Here is a 24,604-nt window from a genome sequence, read left to right as displayed (position 1 = left end):
GTATGCTGGTAACTGATTAACAACCAGCTCTCCAGAAAAGTAGATGGAGAAGCCCTAATCTGTAGCATTACCAAGGTCCATGGTGTATATATTCTCACCCTGGAGGCATCAAGCTACTGCCATGGCATCCCTATCCTGTTGGAAAGATACGTGTACAACCAACAAACAGAGGCCATTAACAGCTGGCTTCCACACGCCCCTGTATCTTGCTTCCACACCTGCTGTCTTTCCTACCCAGAACATCCCCCCACCTTTCTCTAGATGTCTTTCTCTTACTTTATTTTTATTTCATTTTTTTGAGAAGGAGTCTGATTCTATTGCCCAGGCTAGAGTGCAGTGGCACGATCCTGGCACACTGCAATCTCCACCTCCCGGGTTCAAGTGATTCTCCTGCCTCAGCCTCCCAAGCAGCTGAGATTACAGGTGCCTGCCACCATGCCCAGCTAATTTTTATATTTTTAATAGAGATGGGATTTTACCATTTTGGCCAGGATGGTCTTGAACTCCTTGCTTCAAGAGATCTGCCTACCTCAGCCTCCCCAAGTGTTGGGATTATAGGGGTGAGCCGCTGCACCTGGCCTCTAATTTTGATTTTAAAAGTCACTTCTTTAAGGAAGTCTGGACTGCATGATCATTTCGCTTTCTGTCTCCCTGTTGCTTGTTTGCACATCACCCTACACTTTTCCTTCATAGTAGTTTTTGCAAATGTCATTACAGTCAGCCCTCATTTCCACGGGTTCCATGTTCACAGATTCGACCAATTGCAAATGGAAAATACCGTATTTTCTTATTTCCGCAGGATGTATAACCAGGTGGACACAGAGGGCTGGCTGCATTTGACTGTGTGATGACATTCGTTAATATTCTGTGTTATGGTAGACTGTACGTTCCTTGAAGGAGAAGCTGTGTCTGTCTTATTCTCTCTTCTCTCTCCAAGGCCCAGTTCTGTGCCTCTCAAATAGTGAGAACCGAAGAAATATTCCTGAATAAATGAGTAATACACAATTATTGAGTATCTGCTTTGTTCCAGGTACTTTGCCTAACACTGAGAATACAAATGATGAATAAGGCACAGTGGTATCCTCAAAAAGTTTATAACTTTATGCTGAATATTAAATTTTAAATGGTTGCAAATTGTTCATGTGCATTTAATAGATGAATGTACATGTGAAACATAGTAGGAGTTCAATCAGTATTTTTGAATGCCAAACAAAGGATGGATTTTCAAAACACACAAAGTATACAAAGGAAGAACCAGCTCTGGTTTTGAGGTGGTGTCAGGAAAGAGTTTAAAAAAGAACAAAGATTTGATAGACTGTCCAGCAAAGGCAATGTCAAATACTTCAGCATTTAATTTCAGCATGGAAGGCCTCCCTTCCCTGTATGTAGCTTCCTTCCTGATACCATCTAGCCCAGTTTATTTTCGAACTATGGTGAGGTATCAAACACTGTTTGCATCTCTGAGCTGCAGTGTCCAGTGAGATATCTGGAAACTTGGTTGGCCAACATCCTCTCTGTGAATAAAAATGATGTGGACCAATTGCTCGCATCCATGAAACCCTAAGTGACTATGAAGGCAGATTCCAGGCTCCCAGCTACAGAAAGGGCCTGCAGGCCCAGCAGCCCTGAGCTGGCCCAGGGAAATGATGGGAAATTCAATTTCAAAAGGGCTGTTTGCAAAGTAATCCAATACATTATGGTGTGTGCATTATTATTGTATTATATTGAGTAATATCACATTTAAGGAGGTTTCATAGCATCATAGCCATGCACAAGGGAATATAAAAGCAGTTAATAAAAGAGAGAAGTACAATTTCCCTTCAATGTTAGTTATGCTCCTATTATACTCAGAATAATAATCAGAGGTCCACTTAGCCTGACTTGGGAGTTAACAGAGCTGTAATTACCTCGTGTCTACAGTGTCATTACCAAGGGCTCAGCTCCAGTGTCAGGACACTGAATTCTCAGAAAGCCTGCAGAACTCAGTATTAGAGCTGAAGAAGGAAAATCACAGGGCTTCCTTTAGAGAGAGAGAGAGAGAGAGAGACACACACACACACACACACACACACACACACACACCAGGGCAAGTCAAGATGTTTGAGCAGCCCAGGATGTATTCTCTGTTAGAATTAAAAGCCCTTAAAACTTGGATCCTGCTCATTAGGATTTTCCTCTGCTACGGGTGGATATTCTCCTACCTTATGAACCCTTACTCTGAAAAGAAAACCTGTCATTCCCCGTACCCTGCACCAACTAAAAACATTACCATTAGTTCTTCCTCTGCTGAGCCTGGTGAAAAAATTCTCTGAAGATTTGCTGAGAACAATAGAAGATGTGCTAATGACTTTACCCAAAAGTGACCTTGAGTGGATCGAATCAAGCTTTCAGGGGCTCTTCCTGGGATCAGTTATTCCAGCTACAGAGGAAGTTATCCTGGGGCTTACCACATTCTACAGATGAGCTTCAGAGACAGGTATCAGTTGCCTATTTTAGTTAATTATTGGCTCTATTATGTGTGCTCACTGTTTAAAATGAGTTGCTGTGGTGGCCAGGCATGTTGGCTGATACCTGTAATCCTAGCACTTTGGGAGGCTGAGACAGGTGGATCATCTGAGATCAGGAGTTCAAGACCAGCCTGTCCAAGGGGGCAAAACCCCATCTCTACTAAAAATACAAAAAATACTAGCTGGGTGTGGTGGTGGTGAGTGCCTGTAATCCCAGCCACTCAGGAGGCTGAGGCAGGAGAATTGCTTGAACCTGGAAGGCAGCGTCTTCAGTGAGCCAAGATCGCGCCATTGCACTCCAGCCTGGGTGACAGAGGGAAGCACCATGTCAAATTAAAAAAATAAAAAAAGAGTTGCTGTGGTATATTAGAGTGGAAACTTTGGCATGAACCAGGGCTCTATCTGAGTTCCATGCCCATCACTTCCCAGTGTCACTATTTGGAAATTTACATAACCTTTCGGAGTCTCTTGCTCTATTAATAATAACAAGAGTGAAACTCATTCTTTGAAGAAGGATGTAGCATTTACTAATCCTGCTTTTGCTTAATCAAGGTCAATACAGATGATTCCTAACTTACAACATTTCAACTTAATGATGTGAAAACAATACGCATTCAGTAGAAATCATGTTTTGAGTGCCCATACAACCATTCTGTTTTTCACTCTCAGTACAGTAAGGAATGAATTGCATGAGATATTTATCACTTCAGTATAAAAGAGGCTTTGTGTTAGATGGTTTTGCCCAACTGTAGGCTAATACAAGTGTTCTGTGTACCTTTAAGGTATGTGAGGCTAAGCGTTGATATTCAGTAGGTGAGGTCTATAAAATCCATTTTCAACTTACAATAGATTTATTGGGACATAACCCCATCTTAAGTCAAGAACCATCTGCAGTGACATAAGTCTCGATTTTAAAGGTTTGGTTTTTTTAACAAAGAATACAGGGCTGTGTGTGTGTGTATGGGTGTATGTTTCAAGGTGGAAGAAAATGCTATATTTTTGATATAAAAACTCTGGCAGTCACTAAATTCTGGCATTACACACACACATTTTTTGTTTTCTTTCTAGAGTTCCACAGGGAAGCCCAGTTTGATGGAGAGGAAATAATTTTAAAATGTAATTCATCGGTCTGGTAAGAAATACAAAATCTTTTATTAGAAAAAACCCAGAGGACCTGAAAGTCTCATACTCAAGTGCCTGTGAGGACCGGTCGAGGCAGGCGGGAGAGGAACCTCGGTAAAATCCCACAGGCAGTGCTGGCCACTGTGGCAAACAGTCACAGGGGACGGACGACACATCCCCAGCATTAGCATATCACTGCCATGTTTTGTTAAACTTCCAGTTTTTAATCAAAGCCGGCTTATTTTGTGAAAACTTTCATTTTACAATGTAGGCAATTCATGTGAGTTCAATAAAAGAGGGCTGGTGCCTGAAGGAAGCCAACGGGCCAACAATATGTACACTTTGGCCTAGATCAAGGACTGACAAACTTTTTCTGTTGAGGGTCAAAGAATGAGCATAATTGTGGCTTTGTGGGCCATCGATCTCTGTCACAATTACTCAAAGCTGCTGTCATCATGCAAAAGCAGCCACAGGCAATATGTGAACCACTTAGCGTGAGTGCGTTCCAATAAAACTTTATTGACAAAAACATTGCAGGCAGAAGCTGGCCCATGAGCTACAGTTTGCCAATTCCCAGCCTAGTTACTTCTGCTGTTATTAGAAGCCTGGAGAAGGCTGGAGAGAAGAGAGGAAAGGAAGAGCTATTAAGGGGCCCTGGGCCCCACCCACAGCTGGATTAGGCAAGGAGAAAGACAGCCAAGGCCCTGCATTCCAGGGTGTTTATCCAACTCCCCTCTCCCTATTACCAGGTCCCCTCTGGTCTTCTCCGTCAAGAGCTTCAGTGTCTCAAAAGAGGAAAAGTTCCCAAATCCAACGCTGTCCCCGCTTGTCCCCAACTTCTACCTCTGGTGTCAAAGGAACTCTCTGAGGCTCATCCCCACTAAGCTTGCCCCACCCACTGTTGTCTCTTTCCCTTTTGTGTAGCCACCAGATGAATGTCACTGCCTGGAATCCCAGGCAACTCCTGGCATAATTGCTAACCGAACTCCCACTTGCAAGCCAATTAGAGGGAGAAGTAGGGACGAAACCCACCTCCTGTCATTGGAACTCTACATCTACTATTGCTTTTCTTGGTGGAAAAAAAAAAAATAGGTAGTTAATTTCTCCCCCTAAAAAAGGCCAGGGAACAATCTATTTAAATTATAGTGTAACAATGTGAAGCAAAGATGCAGAAGTCAAATACAATTTGGGTTATAATTAGCGATTTCCTTGTAGCAAGTTTCTCTGCGAAATCCAGGCTTCCTTGAGTGAGCTTGCCAAATGGTGTGACGGCCCCTTTCACTCTATGGGGCCATTGGATTCCTCTGGGGAAGTGGATGGGTAGGGATGGGAGGGGTGTGTGTGGGTTTAATTGTACAAATTGAGGGAGTTCCGAACTATACAGACTTGCAGGATTGTTAAGATAGCTGCCTGTTATGATGTCATCATAATTTAAATGGTTAGCAGGGAATGTCATTTAGCCAAAATAAACTACTAGTGGGGAAATCACATAAAATGGGTTTTGGAACCTGCCAGGCCTATGTTTGCATTTGCCACATACCTATGCCTCATTTTCCTCATCTGTAATTTTGGTACCATCACAGCTAGCCCTTGATGAGTTATGTCAATGAAATGCACAGCATAGTGCATGGCTCATGGAAGACCCGGCATGGACTGGATAGGAGAGTGGACCATGGTTGCCTCTGAATCCCATCTCTGCCCTTAACAACCTTGTGACCTTGCGTAAAATCTTCTATTTCTCCATGCTCTGGTTTTCTCATCTCACCTAGATGAGAAATAAGGGGTTAATTATAGTACCTGCCTCCTCTGGATGGTTTGAAAATTCAATATGATTGTCCACAGAAAGCTGGTGGTACCACTGCCACTGGAAATCTACTAGGAGCTCACTAAATGATCACGAGATCATTACCCATACATTACCAATAAATGAAAGCTGCTTCCTCTTTTTTAATCTTCCTTTCAGCCAAAGATGTTTCTATCTGATGCTCCCCCATCTGACAATCAGCATGTGCATTTACATTTCCCCCTTTTAAAAGACCCGGGCAGCCCATATTGTTTGGATTGTACGATTTGCAACTCCACACATTTTTTTTTTAACAAGAAAACTGCCTTTTCACTTTCAAAACAAACCTGCATCTTGTAAGCCTTCACATTCCACTGGTCTGGATGGTCTGGTTTGTTTCGAGCCGTACAGTCTGAAAACCTTGGTTACTGGAGAAGGAACCTGCCCATGGAGCTTCTGTCCCAAGGACACTAAGATGGCATACAAGTCGGGTCCTCAAGCCCAGAAACATTCTGCTGCTGATGTCAGAGTAAAGGCTTATTCTCTGGGTGTTGATGGCTTTCTCCCCAGGGCCCAGAAGCCAGAGAACCCATGAGCATCTCCCTGGAATCTCCAGACTACCTGGCTCACTGTCTTTTGAGAATCTGGTTATTTTTCTACAGTGGACAGAAGCCAGCTTCTGAACTCCTGCAGAGTTTGTGCTGTAACTTGGACCTAGCTCTACATTAAAGGCTATCATTTGACAATTTGGCAAGCTCCACATCTTTCAGAGATGCAAAGGAAGAAATCTAGACCCCCTCGTTAGTGTCCTGACCCAGAAGTAATGATTGGGACTGGAGTTGGCGGGAACACATGACATTGCTGAATTCACACAGACCCATTGACACAACCACCAGGAGCAGCAGGAGAGAGCTAGATAAAATGAAGACTTTTTTTTTTTTTTTTTTAAGAAGTCTGGAAGTCTTTGTGAGAGTAAGGCCCACTCGTGGCTGAAACCTCTGGCTAGGAATCAAAATAGGATAACGAGGAGAAACAGAGGCTTTTAGTATACAGCTCGGCATGCTCCTAAAGCAGTGTCATTGGGACTTGGTTTATTTTAAGGCAGAGATAACCCTGGGTATGTGTATTTTAAAAACAGCTATAGAATCCGGGAGATAGAGGCGGAGGAAGAACATGGTGCAGTGGAATTTTTCTCTTAGGACATCCTGATGCTGGGTTCTGCTGTGTTACGCACTGTGTGACTTAGGCAGGTCACTTTCTCTCTCTGAACCTGAACATCATTCGTAAATGAAGCAGGAAGATAAGGTGATCATTTCAAGCTCTAATATTGTATGAATCTCTGCCCTGTTACACTGAAGCATCCAAGCTGTCTTTTTTATAAACCTGAAATACAGTCTCCTTTAAAGGGTTCAGGTTCCTAAATTCCCCTCTTTTTTTTTTTTTTTGAGATGGAATCTTGCTCTGTCACCCAGGCTGGAGTGCAGTGGAGTGATCTCAGCTCACTGCAACCTCCGCCTCTTGGGTTCAAGCGATTCTCCTGCCTCAGCCTCCCAAGTAGCTAGGATTACAGGCACCTGCCAGCACGCCCAGCTAAGTTTTATATTTTTAGTAAAGATGGGGTTTCACCATGTTGACCAGTTTGGTCTTGAACTCCTCAAGTGATCCACCCACCTCAGCCTCCCAAAGTGCTGAGATTACAGGCATGAGGCACTGTACCCAGCCTAAATTCACCTCTTGTTAAAAAACAAAACAGCTTCCAAGATTAGGTCAGGAGTTACAAACTCTGTATCTTCAGAGGCCAGACAGATAACAAAAATGAATAAAATAGTAGTGAACAGGAGAACCTGGAAAAATTAAAATTGCTGCTGTTCTTAAGAAGAAAGAAATCTAAACATTTTCTACAGAAATATGTCAATAAAGTTGTAATCGCAGTTCAATAATCCAAAATGGCAATGATTGGATGGATAGATAGAGACCACGTCCTGCAGACAGACGATCTGTTCTCTAAACTGCAGGGTCCCCACCAAAGGACTGCATAGATTCATCCCTATAATTTTGTAATGCCTATCCTTAATAGAGAAAACTAAAAACGTATTTTGCAAATGTCTCCAACATAAACAAATCTATTTTAAACATGGATGTTACTTGCCTGGATGGGAAAGGATTTGAGATTTTTTTTTTTTTTTGAGACAGAATCTCATTCTGTCACTCAGGCTTGAGTGCAGTGGTGTGATCTCGGCTCACTACAACCTCCATCCTGGGTTCAAGCGATTCTCCTGCCTCAGCCTCCCAAGTAGTGGGAATGACATGTGCCTACCACCATGTCTGGCCAATTTTTGCATTTTTCTGTGTGGAGACGGGGTTTCACCATCTTGACCAGGCTTGTTCTGAATTACTGGCCTCACATAATCCACCTGCCTCAGCCTCTCAAAGTGCTGGAATTACAGGCATGAGCCACCGCGCCTGTCCTTGTGTTTTCAACCTGTAACTTATGTCATCTTCTCTTTTTTTTTTTTTTTTTTTTTTTTTGAGACGGAGTTTCGCTCTTGTTACCCAGGCTGGAGTGCAATGGCGCGATCTCGGCTCACTGCAACCTCCGCCTCCTGGGTTCAGGCAATTCTCCTGCCTCAGCCTCCTGAGTAGCTGGGATTACACGCACATGCCACTGTGCCCAGCTAATTTTTTGTATTTTTAGTAGAGACGGGGTTTCACTATGTTGACCAGGATGGTCTCGATCTCTTGACCTCGTGATCCACCCGCCTCGGCCTCCCAAAGTGCTGAGATTACAGGCGTGAGCCACCGCGCCCGGCCGTCATCTTCTTAAATATGTGCAATGAGAAGACAGAGTAGGTGAACTCTTTAGCTCTTCCAGCTCTAGCATTCCAAGGTTCTGGCTGAGCCATTCCTGAATCTTCTGTTAACAGAGAATAGCCAACTTCTTTCTCCAGCCTTCAATTCAAAAATGGTATAGAATTCACAGATATTCACTATGTACCTAAAGAGTGTATGGCCATGATTTAAGGGCATAAAATGATTGTTGGCTAATGCATGACCCAGATACTGCCCACAAAATAGATTAACGCCTATTTCTAAGTTGATTTAAAACACCTGTAGTCCCAGCTGCTCAGGAGGCTGAGGCAGGAGGATCACTTGAGCCCCAGAGTTAGAGGCTGCAGTGAACTATGATGGTGCCACAGCACTCCAGCCTGGGTGGTGGAGTGAGATCCCTCTCTCACATAAATAAATAAAATGAAATTGCTTAATGGGGCTATGAGCTATGCAAAGGCAATTAGGTCCTTCAAACACTTAAATCAGTCCTTTGTACAACAGTCTCTATGCACTATATAAAGGATGAATTTAGGTGTCTGAAGGCCCTAATCAAATATAAAAACAGAGACTGCTTAGTCATCCTGAGAGGGTAAATTGAAGACAATAAATACAGGTATGAATAAGCACAAAGCACCAAATGAAGACAAAGTCAGGATGAAACTTGTCAGATGGCTGTAATTTTGCAATGGAAGTATGCCAGGAAGTCCCCCTAAGGAAACATTAAATCAAACCCTTAGAATATGCCTGAGCTATCCTCATTTAGCAAAAGCAAGATGTCCTCAGGTCTTAAAAACAAAACTTCAGTCATTTACTTCTCTAATGACTCTCACTTTGTTTGCCCCTGACCTAGACTTAGATCCATGAACAGCTTGTACTGATAATTTGTACTAAAACATGAGTGATGAAAAACTATTTGTGTATAAATCATTAAATACAAAATTACCTTTGAAAGAAATCTGGGAATTGGAGTTTTAGTTTGACTCTCGAAACAGGAAATTTCACAATTCTTACAATGAATTTATTCTCCTGGATAAAAGATTTTTAATGAAGAATTTGGAACCAAGGAGAACACTCTGATTTCTCATTCTGGGTACTATAATTATCTCCTAATTATGATGGTCTATCTGGCAGAGTGTTTACTATGTGCCTATCATTGTGCTAAGACCTTCAGAGACATCACTATATTAGGTTATCACAACAACTCTAAGCCTCACATATAAAAAAGAAGAGGCTCAGAGACATTATGTAATGTGCCTATGGTCCCACTCTGGCTCATAATGGGAATGAGAGTGCCAAGCTCTGTACCTAGATTCTACCCTGCTTCTCCTAATAATATCTAAAGATGTTTAACCAGTGCCGTTTTTCACTTGTCATAATAACCTCCAATTCTGCCAAAATCCAAGGCTGAAATCCCAGTCCAACAAGACCATCAGGCACATGCGTCTTTGATGCTCAGAGATATGCTGCTCCTGTCCAACTTATCCTAAGTTGGGATAAATCATTCATCTTGGCTCTCCAGAACCGGACACTCTTTGATGACCTGGGTTTTTAAAATAATAAAATGGCTATGGTATTGGGTAATAAAGGTCTTTAGTTTATCCTGAAAGCCAAAGGCCATTTATTGCAGAGAATACATAGGAGGCAGAAAGAAGCACAGTGCACAGGCTCTTAAGGAAACAAGAGACAGTACCCGTGTCTTCAAATTAAATGTGAATCTTAGGAAAATAGAACTGGTATTGACAAAACAGCTCAGTCACACTGTCATCTGAAAAGACAATTTTGAAGCCACCGAAACATGTTATTGGAGTTTGCTCAAGGCACAGGTCTCAAACAAGAGCACACTCCAAGTCTGAAATATTGCACAGGCTTGGGTCTGCTGGGGCCCTCCCCAGGGTGAAATGAGTAATTCCTTTCTGCAATAGCAATCTATTTAGAAAAGAGGCCAGTGTGGCTGGGCATGCCTGGGGGATGCCTTCTGGGCTTCTAGCCCTTAAGAATTTTGGTCTCGAGCCTGACATGCCTGTTTTTGAGCTCTGGCTCCTATTTCTCAGCCACAATGAGTGACTTGCCTCAGATTCTGCTTCTATAACATGGGATGATAACACTTTATACATGGTGGGGATGGTCAAGATTATCTGAGATTGTTCATGGAAAGTGCTTAAAATACAGTCTGACATTCAATGAGCAAAAGTTAATATTTTTGAGACGTTTTCCTACTTCTCATTTAGATGTAAGTGTTCACCCTATTTTTAGACATGGCAACCTTCAATTCTTTTGCCAAACTTTCAATGTAAGTACATGAGACTTAAACCCTCCTCAAAGGAAAAGAACTCTGGTGTTCCGTAATCCATCATCGGATGGTTGTTTAGAAGAAAACAGGGAAGAGATATGGAGAAGGGCCACAGAAGAGGAAGGGAGTAATAGATAAAATAAGAGCAGAGAGGCCCAATGGTCAGCTTGAGCTCTTTCCGCTTGTAAACAGAATGGAGGGTCAAACCTTGTCAAGCTCAGGGGCCGGGTCTTAATTGACCTGTTTATCTATGTTAGAGGGCAGCAATGAAGACACCAACCTTCATGAGAATTCTAAGCCAGAGATCTTCTAGGGCAGTGGTCCCCAACCTTTCTGGTAGCAGGGACCAGTTTTGTGAAGATGATTTTTCCATGGACAGGGTGGGGCAGGGAGGATGGAACTGTTGCACCTCAGATAATGAGACACTAGAGTCTCATAAGGAGCACACAACCTGTATCCCACACATGTGCAGCTCACAACACGGTTGGTGCTCCTCTGAGAATCTAACACCATTGCTAATCTGACAGCAGGCAGAGCTAAGCCGGTAATGCTCACTCGCCCACCACTGACCTTTTGCTGTGCAGCTCAGTTCCTAACAGGCTACCAGACTGGTACTGATCTGTGGCCTGGGGATTGGGTACTCCTGTTCTGGGACACAGCTGGAGAATGGGGAAAGAGCCTGCACTTTAACAGCAGGAGGAGAAGACACGGGAGAGCATTACAACCTTAGCTCTGCCTCCTTTCAGATCCGTGATGGCATGAGATTCTCAGAGGAGCCACAACCCTATTGTAAACTATACCATTCCCAAACTCAAAGCGTCTTCAACCTCTTTGTCCCTTTATTGGTGGGATTCTAACATCATTTAAAGGGTTGATGTGGTAATAAAACAAGATGGTAACTAAGAGAGTACCTAGCATGGTCTTTGGACCACAGCAGGCCTCAACCAATGACAGCACAGCTCAAATTTTCTTCTCCCTGACACCCAACAATTCTAAAAACACTCTCTTTTGTCAAAGAGAGGGATAGCCACACTCAAACACAGAGTCCAAAGGGTCATGAGCCAAGAGTTGGCTAGCTAGCACACTGCGCTGGGCGAGGGTGTGAGCGTCAGGCCTTCTTAGGTTCTGTCCATGAGGGTGCAAATCAGTGCAAGCTCTCTGTAGGGTAACTGATCAATATCCACATCTTAAATCCATGTACCTTTTAACCATTCACACCCAGAGACACACAGAGATGGACAGCAATCTTTGTACCTAGCTCTGTACTGTCGCCTGATGGTAAATATGAACTATGCAAGATTAAACCCAGAAACAACCTACATTCCATCACTGGGATACTTCCGTACATAAGAACCCACACATACACACAAAAATAATTAGTTGAACCCCTAAATACGATACAGAATAATCTCCCAGATATAAAGGGGTGCCAAAGGGGTGTTCAGATTTCAATTCTGTAATTTTGAGGATGGAAATAGTGAGTGGTTATAAGATATACAGACTGAATTAGAGACAGATGATAGAGATAGAGGCAGATAAAGACAGATAGAGGACAAGCAGGCATACGCTTGCAATTGCATAAAACACTTCTGGAAGGAAATATAAGGTATTAGTAACTGTCATTTCTGGCAGACAGACTAAGAACTTGGGTTGTGGGTGTTAGGACATGTTAGTTTTCATCTTATATTTTTTTCCAATGTCTGGCTTTTTAAACCCAAGCCTGAATTTCTTTGATCATGATAATAATAATAGCTAATTAATAAAAAGGAATGCCCTGACCAAGTTTTCCCTATACCTTAGTGATTTCACCAGCTTCAAAATCAGAACTGGCATGTAATGAGTTAAGAACAGGACACCCTCACCAACCAATATCTCATCTTCCTAGAAGTATTCAGGAAATTTGGAGGCACAGTTAACATTCCAGTGGGAAATGGCTGAGGACAAAGAAGAACCTGGCTCTGTAAACATTTCTTTTCCCGGTAAAGCCTCCGACTCAGGAACCTAGCTGGGGCACCCACATTCTTTCTCCCATCAGGGCTTAGAGCTAGTGGGAAAGTGGTGGGAGCCTTTTAAACAGATTGCAGAACTGTTAAAAATAGAAGTTAAGTTGCTATTGGAGATACACGGAGAATTCACCACTTGCAAATCTCTAATGATAATATGTCAAGAGTGAAATACCTTGTCAGGAACAGTGTCTAACATAGTACAGTATTGGCTCTGTCAGCACAGTGATCCATGATGTGTTTGGAGGCCTACATGAAATAGAAATTCAGCAGAAAAAAAAGGCCTGCAGGGACACATCTCAGCCCGTGGGGAACTGAAAGGATGACCTGGTAAGTCTTTTCTGTCTGCATTTTACTGAGCTCTGGTTGGGAGCTCTGGGTGCATCTTCCTTCCCTTTTACAGATTCTGCACTTTGTGTTAAATCATGTGCATATATTAGATGCTCTTGGAGGCCACCAGATGGAGGGATGGTTTCTCTTACCCAAAAGTACTTAGTTTCTCAAAGAAATAATGGCCTCTACAATGTCCTTAGAATGATATTAAGCATCGTTGATACAAATGTCGAAGAAGAGTTAGAGCTATTCCAGCTACAGCACTATCCTATGGGGAATGACTTAGGCATCTCCCAACAGTAACTTTTTATGCAAATACAGGGTTGTGGATCTAGGATGGGGAGAACCATAGTTCTGACCCACTTTGAGGTTGAATTCGCTCCACAGGAAATTCAGAATCTGGAGTGAAGACAAGGTACACCCAATAAATGTAGGAGGAGGCAGAGACAATCTGAAGTAAACTTGGCACAGACCATGTTCAGCTGGTATAGATCAGGAAAGGTTAACTCAAAAGTAGCATCTCCTTTTTTGCCAAAGAAAGATAAGTATACAGATGTAATTGTTTGTAGCAAAAAACAAGATGGCTCCTTTACGATTTCTGCACTTACCCAATACCAGTTCAGAATATAAGTCCTAAAACTTGTTTCAGGATCAGTCACAAAGCCCACCTGCTTCAGCCTCAATAGGCTGTCTTTTCTTTAAAGTCCTACCTCTAAGAGTGTGTACCATCGAAACATTGCTGGAGGAGACAGAGTAGCCAGCTAACCGGTCCACCATACATTCACATTCTCCAAACTTGGGCACCCATTGCCATTCAAATACTCTAGAAATTATCTAAGGCAGATTTCTGACACGTTTGCCCAAGTTCAGGGATCCTTGCTTCAATGATGCTGGCTCCATTCATGGAAAAATGAAGGCAATACGGATGGAACTCCTCACCTTATCTCTTGACTTAAAAATTTATCTGCATCCTCACACATTCACCCCTCCTCCTCTTCTCTTTCAAAACTGAAGTACTTCCAAATGTCAGCAGATTTATTTCTTGGTTACCAAAAACGAAAAACAATCCAAATGCCCATGAATAGGTAAATGGAGAAATAAACTGACGTATCCATGCAATGAAGTAGTACTCAGCAACAAAAAGGAATGAGCTATAACCACATGCAACAAAATGGATGAATCTTAAAATAATGATACGAAGTAAAAGAAGCCAGAAAAAGAGAGCACATAATGTTTGATGCTACTGATATAAAATTCTAGAAACTGCAAATTAAGCTATAGTGAAAGCAGCAGACCCACTGGTTTCCAGGGGATGAAGTAAGAAGGAGGAGGGGAGGACCAGAAAAGAGCAAGAGAAGACTTTGGGATAATGGACGTATTTCTTATCTGGATAGCAGTAATGGTTCTGCATGTAGGTACATTTGTAAAAATGTATCAAAGTGTATACATTAAATATATGCAGCTTATTGCATGTCATTAAAGCTGTTAAAAAATGGTTTCTTCTTTCCTAGACTGCCTATTGTATCTGAATGCCCTTGGTCCTATTCCTTCTTATCTCCTGTAAAACACTTTATCACTTTCTTTCCTGCACCATTATTCCCTATCTCTTGCTTCCTGTCCTTTGCACCCCATACAGGAAACTTATTGGCATAAATTAGTGAATCTAAATCAACTATCCTACCAACGGCTTTCTCTAACCTCTTTACTTCTCAGATGCAATCTCTTCTTTCTCCTAGTTACTCCAAATATTTATAATAGGCAATACCCACCCACTCCAACATACGCCATTTATTCCTCAACTCTTGTCCCTTCTGGAACTCTCTCCACTACTCCAGCAAAACTGCTTTCTTCTAGGTCTTCAGAGATGTCCAGAATGTCACTTCAATTATGTCTTCTCAGTTTATACCCTCAGGCTCTATAGCCCAACATTCAAATGGTTCAACACCCAATCTGAACATCCCACTGATGTCTTAATAGTTTCTCTTCCTTCAAACCCCACCCCAGGAGCTCTCCAATGTGCTGTTCTTATGCTTCTTTTTACTCCCTACCTACTCTTGACAAACACCAATTCAAGCTTCTTTATGCAAATGGCTCACCATGCTATCTTTAGCTCTGACCAGGTTCTGTCTACTTAGTTTCTTTAATTACTTGTTCTGAAGGTATCTTATCATGGACTCCGATGAAATGGTCTTCATTCCTTGTATTTGGATAGGAAGCTCCTTGGTGATCTGAGGGCTGGGACACTCAGTACCAGCCTTAGCCACTGAACGAAGATAATGCCACACAAGCCAGAAATGGAGAGGGATTCCCATGAGAGGGCTTATATGGGATGAATTCAAGAGCCTTTCACAGGGCTGCTGGTCGTGGTGACTGGAGCCTAAACTTGCAGGATACAGCCAGAGAGTAGAGGTGAGGACAAGGAAGCCAACCCCAGACGGTCCCCGTTAGAAGCTAATGGATGTGTGCCAAAAACCAAGCTGTGTCCATCCTCTTTCTGGACTTTTTGTTCAATGAGCCAACGCACTTCTTACTGAGTTTTCTCTTTCCTGTAACCAGAAGATTCTGAAAGGTATAACCCTCTGACTATGATTCTGAAAATGTTTTCTCCTACTGTCATCACGATAGATAAAAGCTGTGAAAATCTATATGCTAGAATTTGGTACATTATCATAATTAACAGAACACATATCCCATATTCTCCTAAGGCTCTCCAAGGGAAGAGAGCTTGCCTGCACATCAGATTATCTCCTTGCAGTGCCTGGGGCACTGTGGACACCCAACACGCTATTTAAATTCAATTGTGTTGATCTCTAAAGTGTTCTTTTTGCAGGGCAAAGATGTGGAGCAGCTCAACTCCCCAAATGGATTAAATTTCCTTTAAGCTAGGCATCATTAGCCCTTTATTTTTATGTCTTATTTCATAACTCTTCTGGCTTAAACTCTTTTCAATGGTTTCCCATTGCTTATAATGTGGAATTTCAACCTCTTATCAGGGTCTGTAGGATGTCAAATCTTTGCTAATTTCTCCCAGTTCATCTTTTGCCACATCACCTTTAAACCCCCTTCACCATGCCCTAAACATACTGGCTTCTTCTTAGGACTTCAAATGAGCCCAGATCTTTCCAACCCCTGACTGTGGTATTCCCTCTGCCTGGGATGCTTTGTCTTCCCACCTTAAACATTATCTCCTTAAGGAAATGCTACCAGACTACACATTTGCAGGTAGCACCTCTGTTCTTTTTTAATTTTCTTAAGGTACCTATATTTTCCTTAAGAGCATCTGTATGTTCATTGTTTACAATAGCAAAGACCTGGAACCAACCCAAACGCCCAATGATGATAGACTGGACAGGGAAAATGTGGCACATATACACCATGGAATACTCTGCAGCCATAAAAAACAATGAGTTCGTGTCCTTTGTAGGGACATGGATGAACCTGGAAACCATCATTCCCAGCAAACTGACACAAGAACAGAAAATCAAACACTGCATGTTCTCACTCATAGGTGGGTGTTGAACAATGGGAACACATGGACACAGGGAGGGGAGCATCACACACTGGGGTCTGTTGGGGGGGACTAGGGGAGGGATAGAGGTGAGTAGGGAGTTGGGGAGGGATAACATGGGAAGAAATGCCAGATATAGGTGATGGGGATGGAGGCAGCAAATCACACTGCCATGTGTGTACCTATGCAACAATCCTGCATGTTCTTCACATGTACCCTAAAACCTAAAGTGCAATAAAACATAAACATAAAAAAATAGTATCCATCCTAAAAAAAAAAAAAAAAGAGCATCTGTCACCCATGCTATTTGCCACATGCTCAGTCTCTGCCTCTCATACTAAGCCACAAGAGGGAAAGATCATGTTGTTTGGATCAACCATGCCAGCTAGTATGAGTCCTGGCCCTAGTATAAGCTTAATAGATATTTATGAGTAAATGAATACATAAAATTTCCGCAGCACTTAGCTAAATCAATAATGTCTGATTGGATCTTTTTTAAGAAATTTGGAAATAACCTATCCAGGCACTACTACTATTGATTATCACAAAATAGCCAACAAAATAATAAACCATAACTCCAGCACTACCATCCAGTAGTCAACAAAAAAGCAACAAACACCTGCTGAACCAGCAAACTCCTTTAACAGACCCATACCCGAGGAACAGCAACTAAATACAACAAAATCAGTAGCAGGAGTGTTCAGAAGAAACAGAACGTAGAGACCACCCAGATATCCCTCAGTGGACTACTGGCTAAATAAACCTGGTCTAGCCATACAGTGGGGTACTCAGCATGAATGAACCTGGACAACACTGTGTTAGGAGAAGGAAGCCAGACACAAAAAGCTATCTCTAAAGCAGACTGGTGGTTGCCAGGGGCTGGGGAGAGGGAGAATGGGGAGTGTCTGCTTAATGGGTATGAGGTTTCCTTTTGGGGTGAAAAGAACATTTTCAAACTCGATAATAGTGGTCATTTTGCAATACATAGTGAATATACTGAATTCCACTGAAATGTGTATATATTAAAATGGTTAAAAATGGTTTTATGTTTATGTATTTTACCACAATAAATTAAAAAGGGAGGAAGACAATTAAAAAATTACAGAATGTATAGTATTAAAAAAAAAAATCTGCAAAACTACCCTCCAAATGAAGGAGGTGGCAAGGAGCAAAGTCAGTGGTTGCTTTTATCATAAGGCATGTATGATGCTGCAAACCCATAAACTTCTTCATAAACACTGGTTTTCCAGAGGTCTCGGGACAGGAGGAAGAGCCAGAATTGCCTTGCACTTAAAAAATGTTCCAGACAGGCCGGTTGCGGTGGCTCACGCCTGTAATCCCAGCACTTTGGGAGGCTGAGGTGGGTGGATCACGAGGTCAAGAGATCGAGACCATCCTGGTCAACATGGTGAAACCCCATCTCTACTAAAAATACAAAAAATTAGCTGGGCATGGTGGTGCGTGCCTGTAATCCCAGCTACTCAGGAGGCTGAGGCAGGAGAATTGCCTAAACCCAGGAGGCGGAGGTTGCGGTGAGCCGAGATCGCGCCATTGCGCTCCAGCCTGGGTAATAAGAGCAAAACTCCGTCTCAAAAAAAAAAAAAAAGAAAGAAAATGTTCCAGACAAGAGGTTTGGGGTGCCCAAGCTTCTAAAGAATTCTACAGAAAAGGGTTCCCAAATGCATGTTCCGTATAGGTTTTGTGGTATCATGATTACTTTAAGTGACACACAAATGAACATTGTTTAATTTTACTATAATTCTTTTTGTTGAGAGTTATATTTGATTAATGGCCCAAACACCAGTTTTCATTTACAGTGATGATAAAATATTTCTGTTGTTTACATGCCTGTTTCTAATCCATTTAATCATTTGTATGCAATAAAATTTACTCTTGATGGTATATCAAGTCATGTAACCATCACCATAAAAATACAGGACAGTTCCCTTATTCACCCAAATTCTCTCACCCTGAGCCTTTCTAGCCCCTGCTCTATGGTCCAGCAATAAAAGGAAAAAATCAGGGAAAAACACGCAACGTGTATGAATTTCAAATGAATTAGGCTAAGGTAAGGAAGCCAGGTTCAGAGCTCTGAGGGATGAATGAGGAGTAGCTGCAAAGGGACACAAGGTTTGTGTTTAGGCTGATGGAAATATCCCAAAATTAGATGCAATAGTCACACAACTCTGTAAATCTGCTAAAAATCAGTGAACTGTACACCTAAAAGTATACAAATTTTATGGTATGTAAATTATAAATCCACAAAGACTTTATTTTTGTTTATTTAGAGACAGAGTTTCACTCTGTCGCCCTGTTCAGTGGAGCAATCTTAGCTTACTGCAATCTCAAACTCCTGGGCTCAGACCATCCTCCCACCTCACTGAACCTGTTCAGGCTAGAGTTCAGTGGAGCAATCTTAGCTCACTGCAGTCTCAAACTCCTGGGCTCACACCATCCTCCCACCTCAGCCTCCCAAGTAGCTGGGACTACAGGCATGCACCATTACACTCAGCTAAATTTTTAATTTCTTGCAGAGATGAGGTCTCACTTTGTTGTCTAGGCTGTTCTCAAACTACTGGTTTCATGTGATCCTCCCACCTCGGCCTCCCAGAAGGCTGGGATTACAGGCATGAGCCACCATACCCAGCCTCCATAATGACAAAAAAAAAAAAAAAAAAGATTATCTTACATCAATTTTTTTTTTTTCCCCCAGAAAAAAGGATATTTCATTGGGATGGCATTCTGGAAAGGCAAAACTAAAAAACAGAAAATTGATAAATGTGCCCCTTTGCAAATAAATGAAATCAATGAAAAAATATATAGATTTAAATGAATATTATAGATTTAAATGAATGCTAAGAAAGAATGCATGGAGATGAGGTAAACTTCAGGAAGCTGGTAAGATGAGGATGAGCTCGAGGACTGATCCGTTTGCCAGAGTCCCTGGGTGGAGCGGGTGCGCCCCTGCTGCCATTCCCAGGCCTGGGGCACCTGCCCCAGCGCAGCTTTGCCTATTCCCCCTACCCGCAGCGAACGCGTCCACTTACTGTGGCGGTGCCGGAGACGGTCTGGGCACTCGTGTCCGCCGGGCTCTGCTCGGAGTGCGACTGGGCGGGAGGGTACAGGTTTAACGTGTGCTCGGGAACCGTGGTCTGGCCTGTGTACTCTGGCGCGGGGTGGGGATGAGGGGCCGTGTATTCCGCGGGGATACCGTTTTGCGGGGGAGCGAATTGGGCCGAAGCGTAAGGCTGAGCCATTGTGTCAGGGGCAGCGGCTGCTTCCTGATTACCCTGAAAAATCAAAAAGGTGCAGAGAAGGAGAACATCGTGAGTAGGCACCCTGCAGAAAGCTTCCTCCCAGATCCCAGGACGATCGTGCTCTGCCTACTTTCTAGGGGTCACCATGACATCACCAGCCTGAGATGGACCAATCTCAGCTCATCTTCACCAGAACCTATAAGGAAACAGTAACCATCACTTCTCCCCATCTTAGAGATGTAGAAACCGAGTCTTGGAAAGATGAAGTCGCTTTTCCCAAGTCACTCGGCCTAATACTCAAAGACAATGAGGGTCTGTGGCTTACTAGATTGGATTTTTTTTTTTTTTTTCCTGTCAGATCATTTTTATTTCATTCCCATTTTGGAAGCTGTGAACATTTAGTTGTCCGCAGTGACAGCAGAACCTTGATTTCATACTCAAAGTGCCAAGAGAGATTAAATTGAACGTGTGTGTTCTTGAGAGGAGAGACAATTTATGTAAGCATTTGAATTTAATCAAAGTTTTATGTGACTTGGCTCACATAATGGAAGAGGGAGGATCCTTTTAATGCTCCCAGTGTCTGTGTGCTTGTGTGTTTTTTGTTTGTGTGTATGTGTGTGGTGTGTGTGTGGTGTATGTGTGTGTGTATGATGTCCCCAGTGCCAAAATGAAGCAGTTAATAAAAATTCAGGGCCTAATTTGGACAAAGATCGTCCTCTCTGACATCCACATTTTAAGCATTTCTGAAAAATATTGGATTTAACTCTTAGTCTCATTAGTCAATGCCTCTCCCTCCCTGCCTTATTTTTTTTTATGAGCACAGAGTATTATATAACAATTCATTCTTCAGATCTAGGCAAAACATGCAGTGTGACAATTACAGCCAACTCAGAATAATTTAAAAAACACACACAACAAAAACCTGCATTCAGATGCTTCCATTTCAGGAAACATCTCTCTCTCTACTTCCTCCTCCACAGTTCTACCATGACACATACACACACACACACACACACACAGCATAAGAAATTGTAACCCAAAGGTCCAAATATTCCATGGTCTCAGGAGATGAGATTACACAGTCAGAAAGACAGAGAGAGTGGAAAAAAACTTAGCAATTAAGCACACCAAATAGCTGCCTCCTCCATTGTCTGTGGTCAATTAGATGTGACTTTAGCCCTCCTATAATGATCCTAGGGCAAAAATGTCAGAATTGCTCCTCTCTCTTCAGTATTCGCCACCAGCATCTGAAATCCTCTTTCTCTAAAGCAATTTGAGTGCAGCAAAAACATGATGACAGAAAGAAGGAAAGAAAAAAAAAAGTTCATTCTCAGAGAAGCACACAGACAGAACTGGTGCATTTGTTTAGAAGGGACCTTAATTAGAATGTTAAAGATGACACTTGGAAGAGAACGAAGCTTAGGATAAGTTTAAACATTTTACAAGGAAAAACATTCCCATCAGGCTCTTGCCTCCTCTGGACAAATTTCTCCAAATGTCTGTACCATTGGAAATAAAAGGGCACAAGAGTTTCTTCCTGTCTTTCTAACATGTTTCCATAGCACTGGGGCCATGGAGGGTGTGCCTATGCTGAGGCTGAATTGCTATCCATGAGCAGTTAACCCTGTCTATCCTTGGGAAGCCACAGAAGACATGTTTTGATATTGCTGGTCTGTCTCCACTCCTGTTTCTTCAACAAGATCCCAGTCCCACTCTCAGCCTATATGGTGTAGATACATTTGAACCCAGCTCCCAATCACTGAGAGATGAGCCATAGGACACCAACCTGGCCAGTCAGAAGGTGCCACTGAGATAGTCCTGTGGATTTGGGTTCATGCCCATCTATCTAGTGAATCCATTGGTACGTTAAGCCCTAGTCACACCACTGAGTCCCAGTCGCCCTGGAATTTTGCCATAGTTTTGGGGAAGAAGTTATCTTTCCACTGTCATTGGCAGCTGCAAAAACAACGTAAGCCTGAAGCTGCCAAGAACTGACACTTAGGTTGGGCATGTTGCCTCATGCCTGTAATTCCAACATTTTGGGAAGCCTAGGTGGGTGGATCACTTGAGGTCAAGAGTTCAAGACCAGCCTGGGCAACATGGTGAAACCCCATCTCCACTAAAAGTACAAAAATTAACCAGGCATGGTGGTGCATGCCTGTAATCCCAGATACTCGGGAGACTGAAGCAGGAGAATCACTTGAAGTAGGAGAATTGCTTGAACCTGGGAGGTGGAAGTTGCAGTGAGCTGAGATTGCACCACTGCACCCCAGCCTGGGCCACAATGCAAGACTTCGTCTCAAAAAAACAAACAAACAAAAAAAAAAAACTGCCACTTGAAGAGGACCTGCCTACAGGTAAGGCCAACCTAGAGGAAAATGAAGAGAAGAAACTGAGGAACACAGAAATGTCTACTGAGTCCTGGTGACATCATATGAAGTTTTGAATCCACCTTTACCCGCAGTTAGTACCACTCTTACTTGCTTTAGTTACACAAGTCAGTAAATGTCCTATTTTTTAACAGCTTTGAGATATCATTAACATAAAAATTATACATGTAAGGTGTTTAACTTGATGTTCTGACATATGTATATATTGTGAAGTGACCACATTCTAGGTAATTAGCATATCCATCACTTCTACATGATTTCCATTTGTGTGTGTGGTGTGTGTGTGTTGAGATTTAATTTAAGATCTATCCTCTTAGCACATTTCCAGTATATAATACAGTATTTTTAACTCCTGTTCCCATGCTGTACTTAAATCTCCAGAATGTATCTGTCTTGCAAAACTGACACTTTGTACCCTTTGTCTCATTTTTTAAGCTAGTTTTTCTGTTACTTACAACTGAAAGGGTCTTGACTAATTAAAAAAAAAAAAAACTTCTGCTGTTTTATAACTAAACTAGCATCTTTTCTTTTTCTGGGCTGCTCAAGGAACATATCCTTCTGTACAGAAATTCCATAGTGATGCCACTTCTCCATGGGTGATGAAAAGAACCAGAAATGTTGGGATCTTGGGAACCATCTGATGAGAAATTCATTGTGCCAGAGGCGGCTTCTGCTCAAAGATATGTTTCTGCCTCCCCAGTCTTCTACCTGGCCCACCTCTTCATTGAAACACAGACTTGTCTGAGCCCCTACAGGGAAGAACAGAATAATCACAGGAGCAGTGGTCCAGACAATGATCAGATGAAGACAAAGGCTTCCTTCCTCCACCTCCAGAATAAGATACTTTCGCCAGCAACAGATATAACCCTGGGGATTTACATCAGTGCAGAGCAACCTCAAGAAAAGTGGCCCATTCCCACTAGTTCCTGCAAAAGAGCTAAAGCTCCTTGTAGAATTGGAGCTCTCTCTGTATGGAGCAGAGAAGCGCCATGGCCTCCAGAAGCTTATGGTCAGTTAAGGGAGAAGAGCTCCATCCTCCTAACCCCATGAAGTCTTCACATTCACTGCCCCTCAGCTTGGAAAGCCTCACCGACCCCCTTGCCCAGCTAGTTCTTACGCTTTCTTCAGTCTGCATTAAGAGTACCTCCTCCAGCAGGCCTTCCTTGATGCTGAAACCTGGTTAGTGGCCCATCCCTTCGGCTCCACCATAGCTGGTGGCCATAGCTCACACAGCTCCGAGCACTGCCACTATCTTTTTATTTGTTTGTGAGCTTTCTGAAAACAGGACACTGTGCCACATTCCCTGTCCCATCTCCATGGTCCAACAGCATAGTAGCTGCAAAGTGGACATTTACAAGTGTTTTCCAAGTGAATATGTGCTTGATAAAATGAACTCTGGGCTCCGTAAAGTAGGGGGATGAAGAGAGGACCTGGCAAATGACTCATGGGGCAAACCTGGCCCCCATTTTGTTTTTGTAAATAAAGTTTTATTGGAACACAGCCATGCTCCTTTGTTGACTGCCTATAGTGGCTTTTGTACTTCAACAACAGAAGTGAATAGTTGTGACAGAGACTGCCCAGCCCACCAAGCCTGAATGGTCTACTATTGGTTCCTGGTAAAAAATATTTTCTAACAGCTATGGCAGAATGTCATTAGATATGGGATCACCAGTTAAGAAGCCATTACTGCATAAATAGTTTGGGCAGGAAATAAAGCAGTGAAGCAGAAAGAGAAAGGGGCTGTATTCTCTCTAAACCAAAGAGGGGTGATAGCTAGTCTTGGAGGCTGGAAATATTGAGAATGGTACAAAACCAGCGAGTCAGAATCTTTTTGGGAATTTACTTTCCATCACCAGATCTCTGTCCTGTAAACACACATGCACACAGGCTTTAAATCTGCAGAAGAGGGCTTATGAGCAGAAGGTTCATGATGGCCTCAGGCTTCAATAAAAAGCAGCCCCTTCTCCTCACTGATCCTCAGAAGAAAACTTAACAGGTGCCAGGCACTGTCCTGGGTGCTTCATAAGGGTAGTTCTTACAAAGGTGTGACTGCTTTACACAGGACATTAGGCAATGACTGGAGACCATTTTGACTGTCACAAATGAGGGAGGATGTGCTACTGCCATCTAGTGGGTGGAGGCCAGGGATGCTGCTAAACATCCTGAAGTGTACGGTACTGCCCTGAACCACAAAGGACTGTTCCGCCCCAAATGTGAATACCGCCAAGGTCCAGAATCCCTACTTCGCATGCATTCCATCTCTAATCTCACTTTACTTTGTCATCAAAGAGGCTCCAGCCCAAAACTTGGAAACAATGATGCAAGGTCACAGCCACAGGTAGTTCTCAGGGTAGCCAACAGTTAAACCAAGGCCTATATGTATCATCTGTTAAGGCATCTCTCCTCTAGCAAGAGAATCACCTGGTGGGGAGTTCACTTCCCATTTTTAAATAAGCAACTCCCTCTCTAACATGTACACCATGGAAGTGTGTTTTAGCCATTGGGGTGTTACTCCCTGTGAGGAAGCCAGGGGCTAAGGTATATGATTTGAAGATGCCAGCAATTCCAATGGCCAGATTAGG

The 24,604-nt window shown here is 42.7% G+C and overlaps 1 protein-coding gene across 1 annotated transcript in view; it reads right to left on the bottom strand.

Annotated features, from left to right (window-relative positions):
* The window catches only part of RBFOX1 (RNA binding fox-1 homolog 1), a 2,526,943-nt gene that overhangs the window by 194,211 nt on the left and 2,308,128 nt on the right, over positions 1-24,604 (bottom strand). Inside the window, 1 exon segment of the mRNA XM_021673515.2 lies at positions 19,423-19,665. Coding sequence (XP_021529190.1) covers positions 19,423-19,665 — 243 coding nt within the window.

The sequence above is a fragment of the Aotus nancymaae genome, unplaced genomic scaffold (genome assembly GCF_030222135.1).
Source record: "Aotus nancymaae isolate 86718 unplaced genomic scaffold, 86718_ANA_hifiasm-v0.15.2.pri h1tg000049l, whole genome shotgun sequence".
NCBI classification, from domain to species: domain Eukaryota; kingdom Metazoa; phylum Chordata; class Mammalia; order Primates; family Aotidae; genus Aotus; species Aotus nancymaae.
Note: the sequence above shows the minus strand (reverse complement) of the source record. Positions and strands in the feature narration are given on the sequence as shown.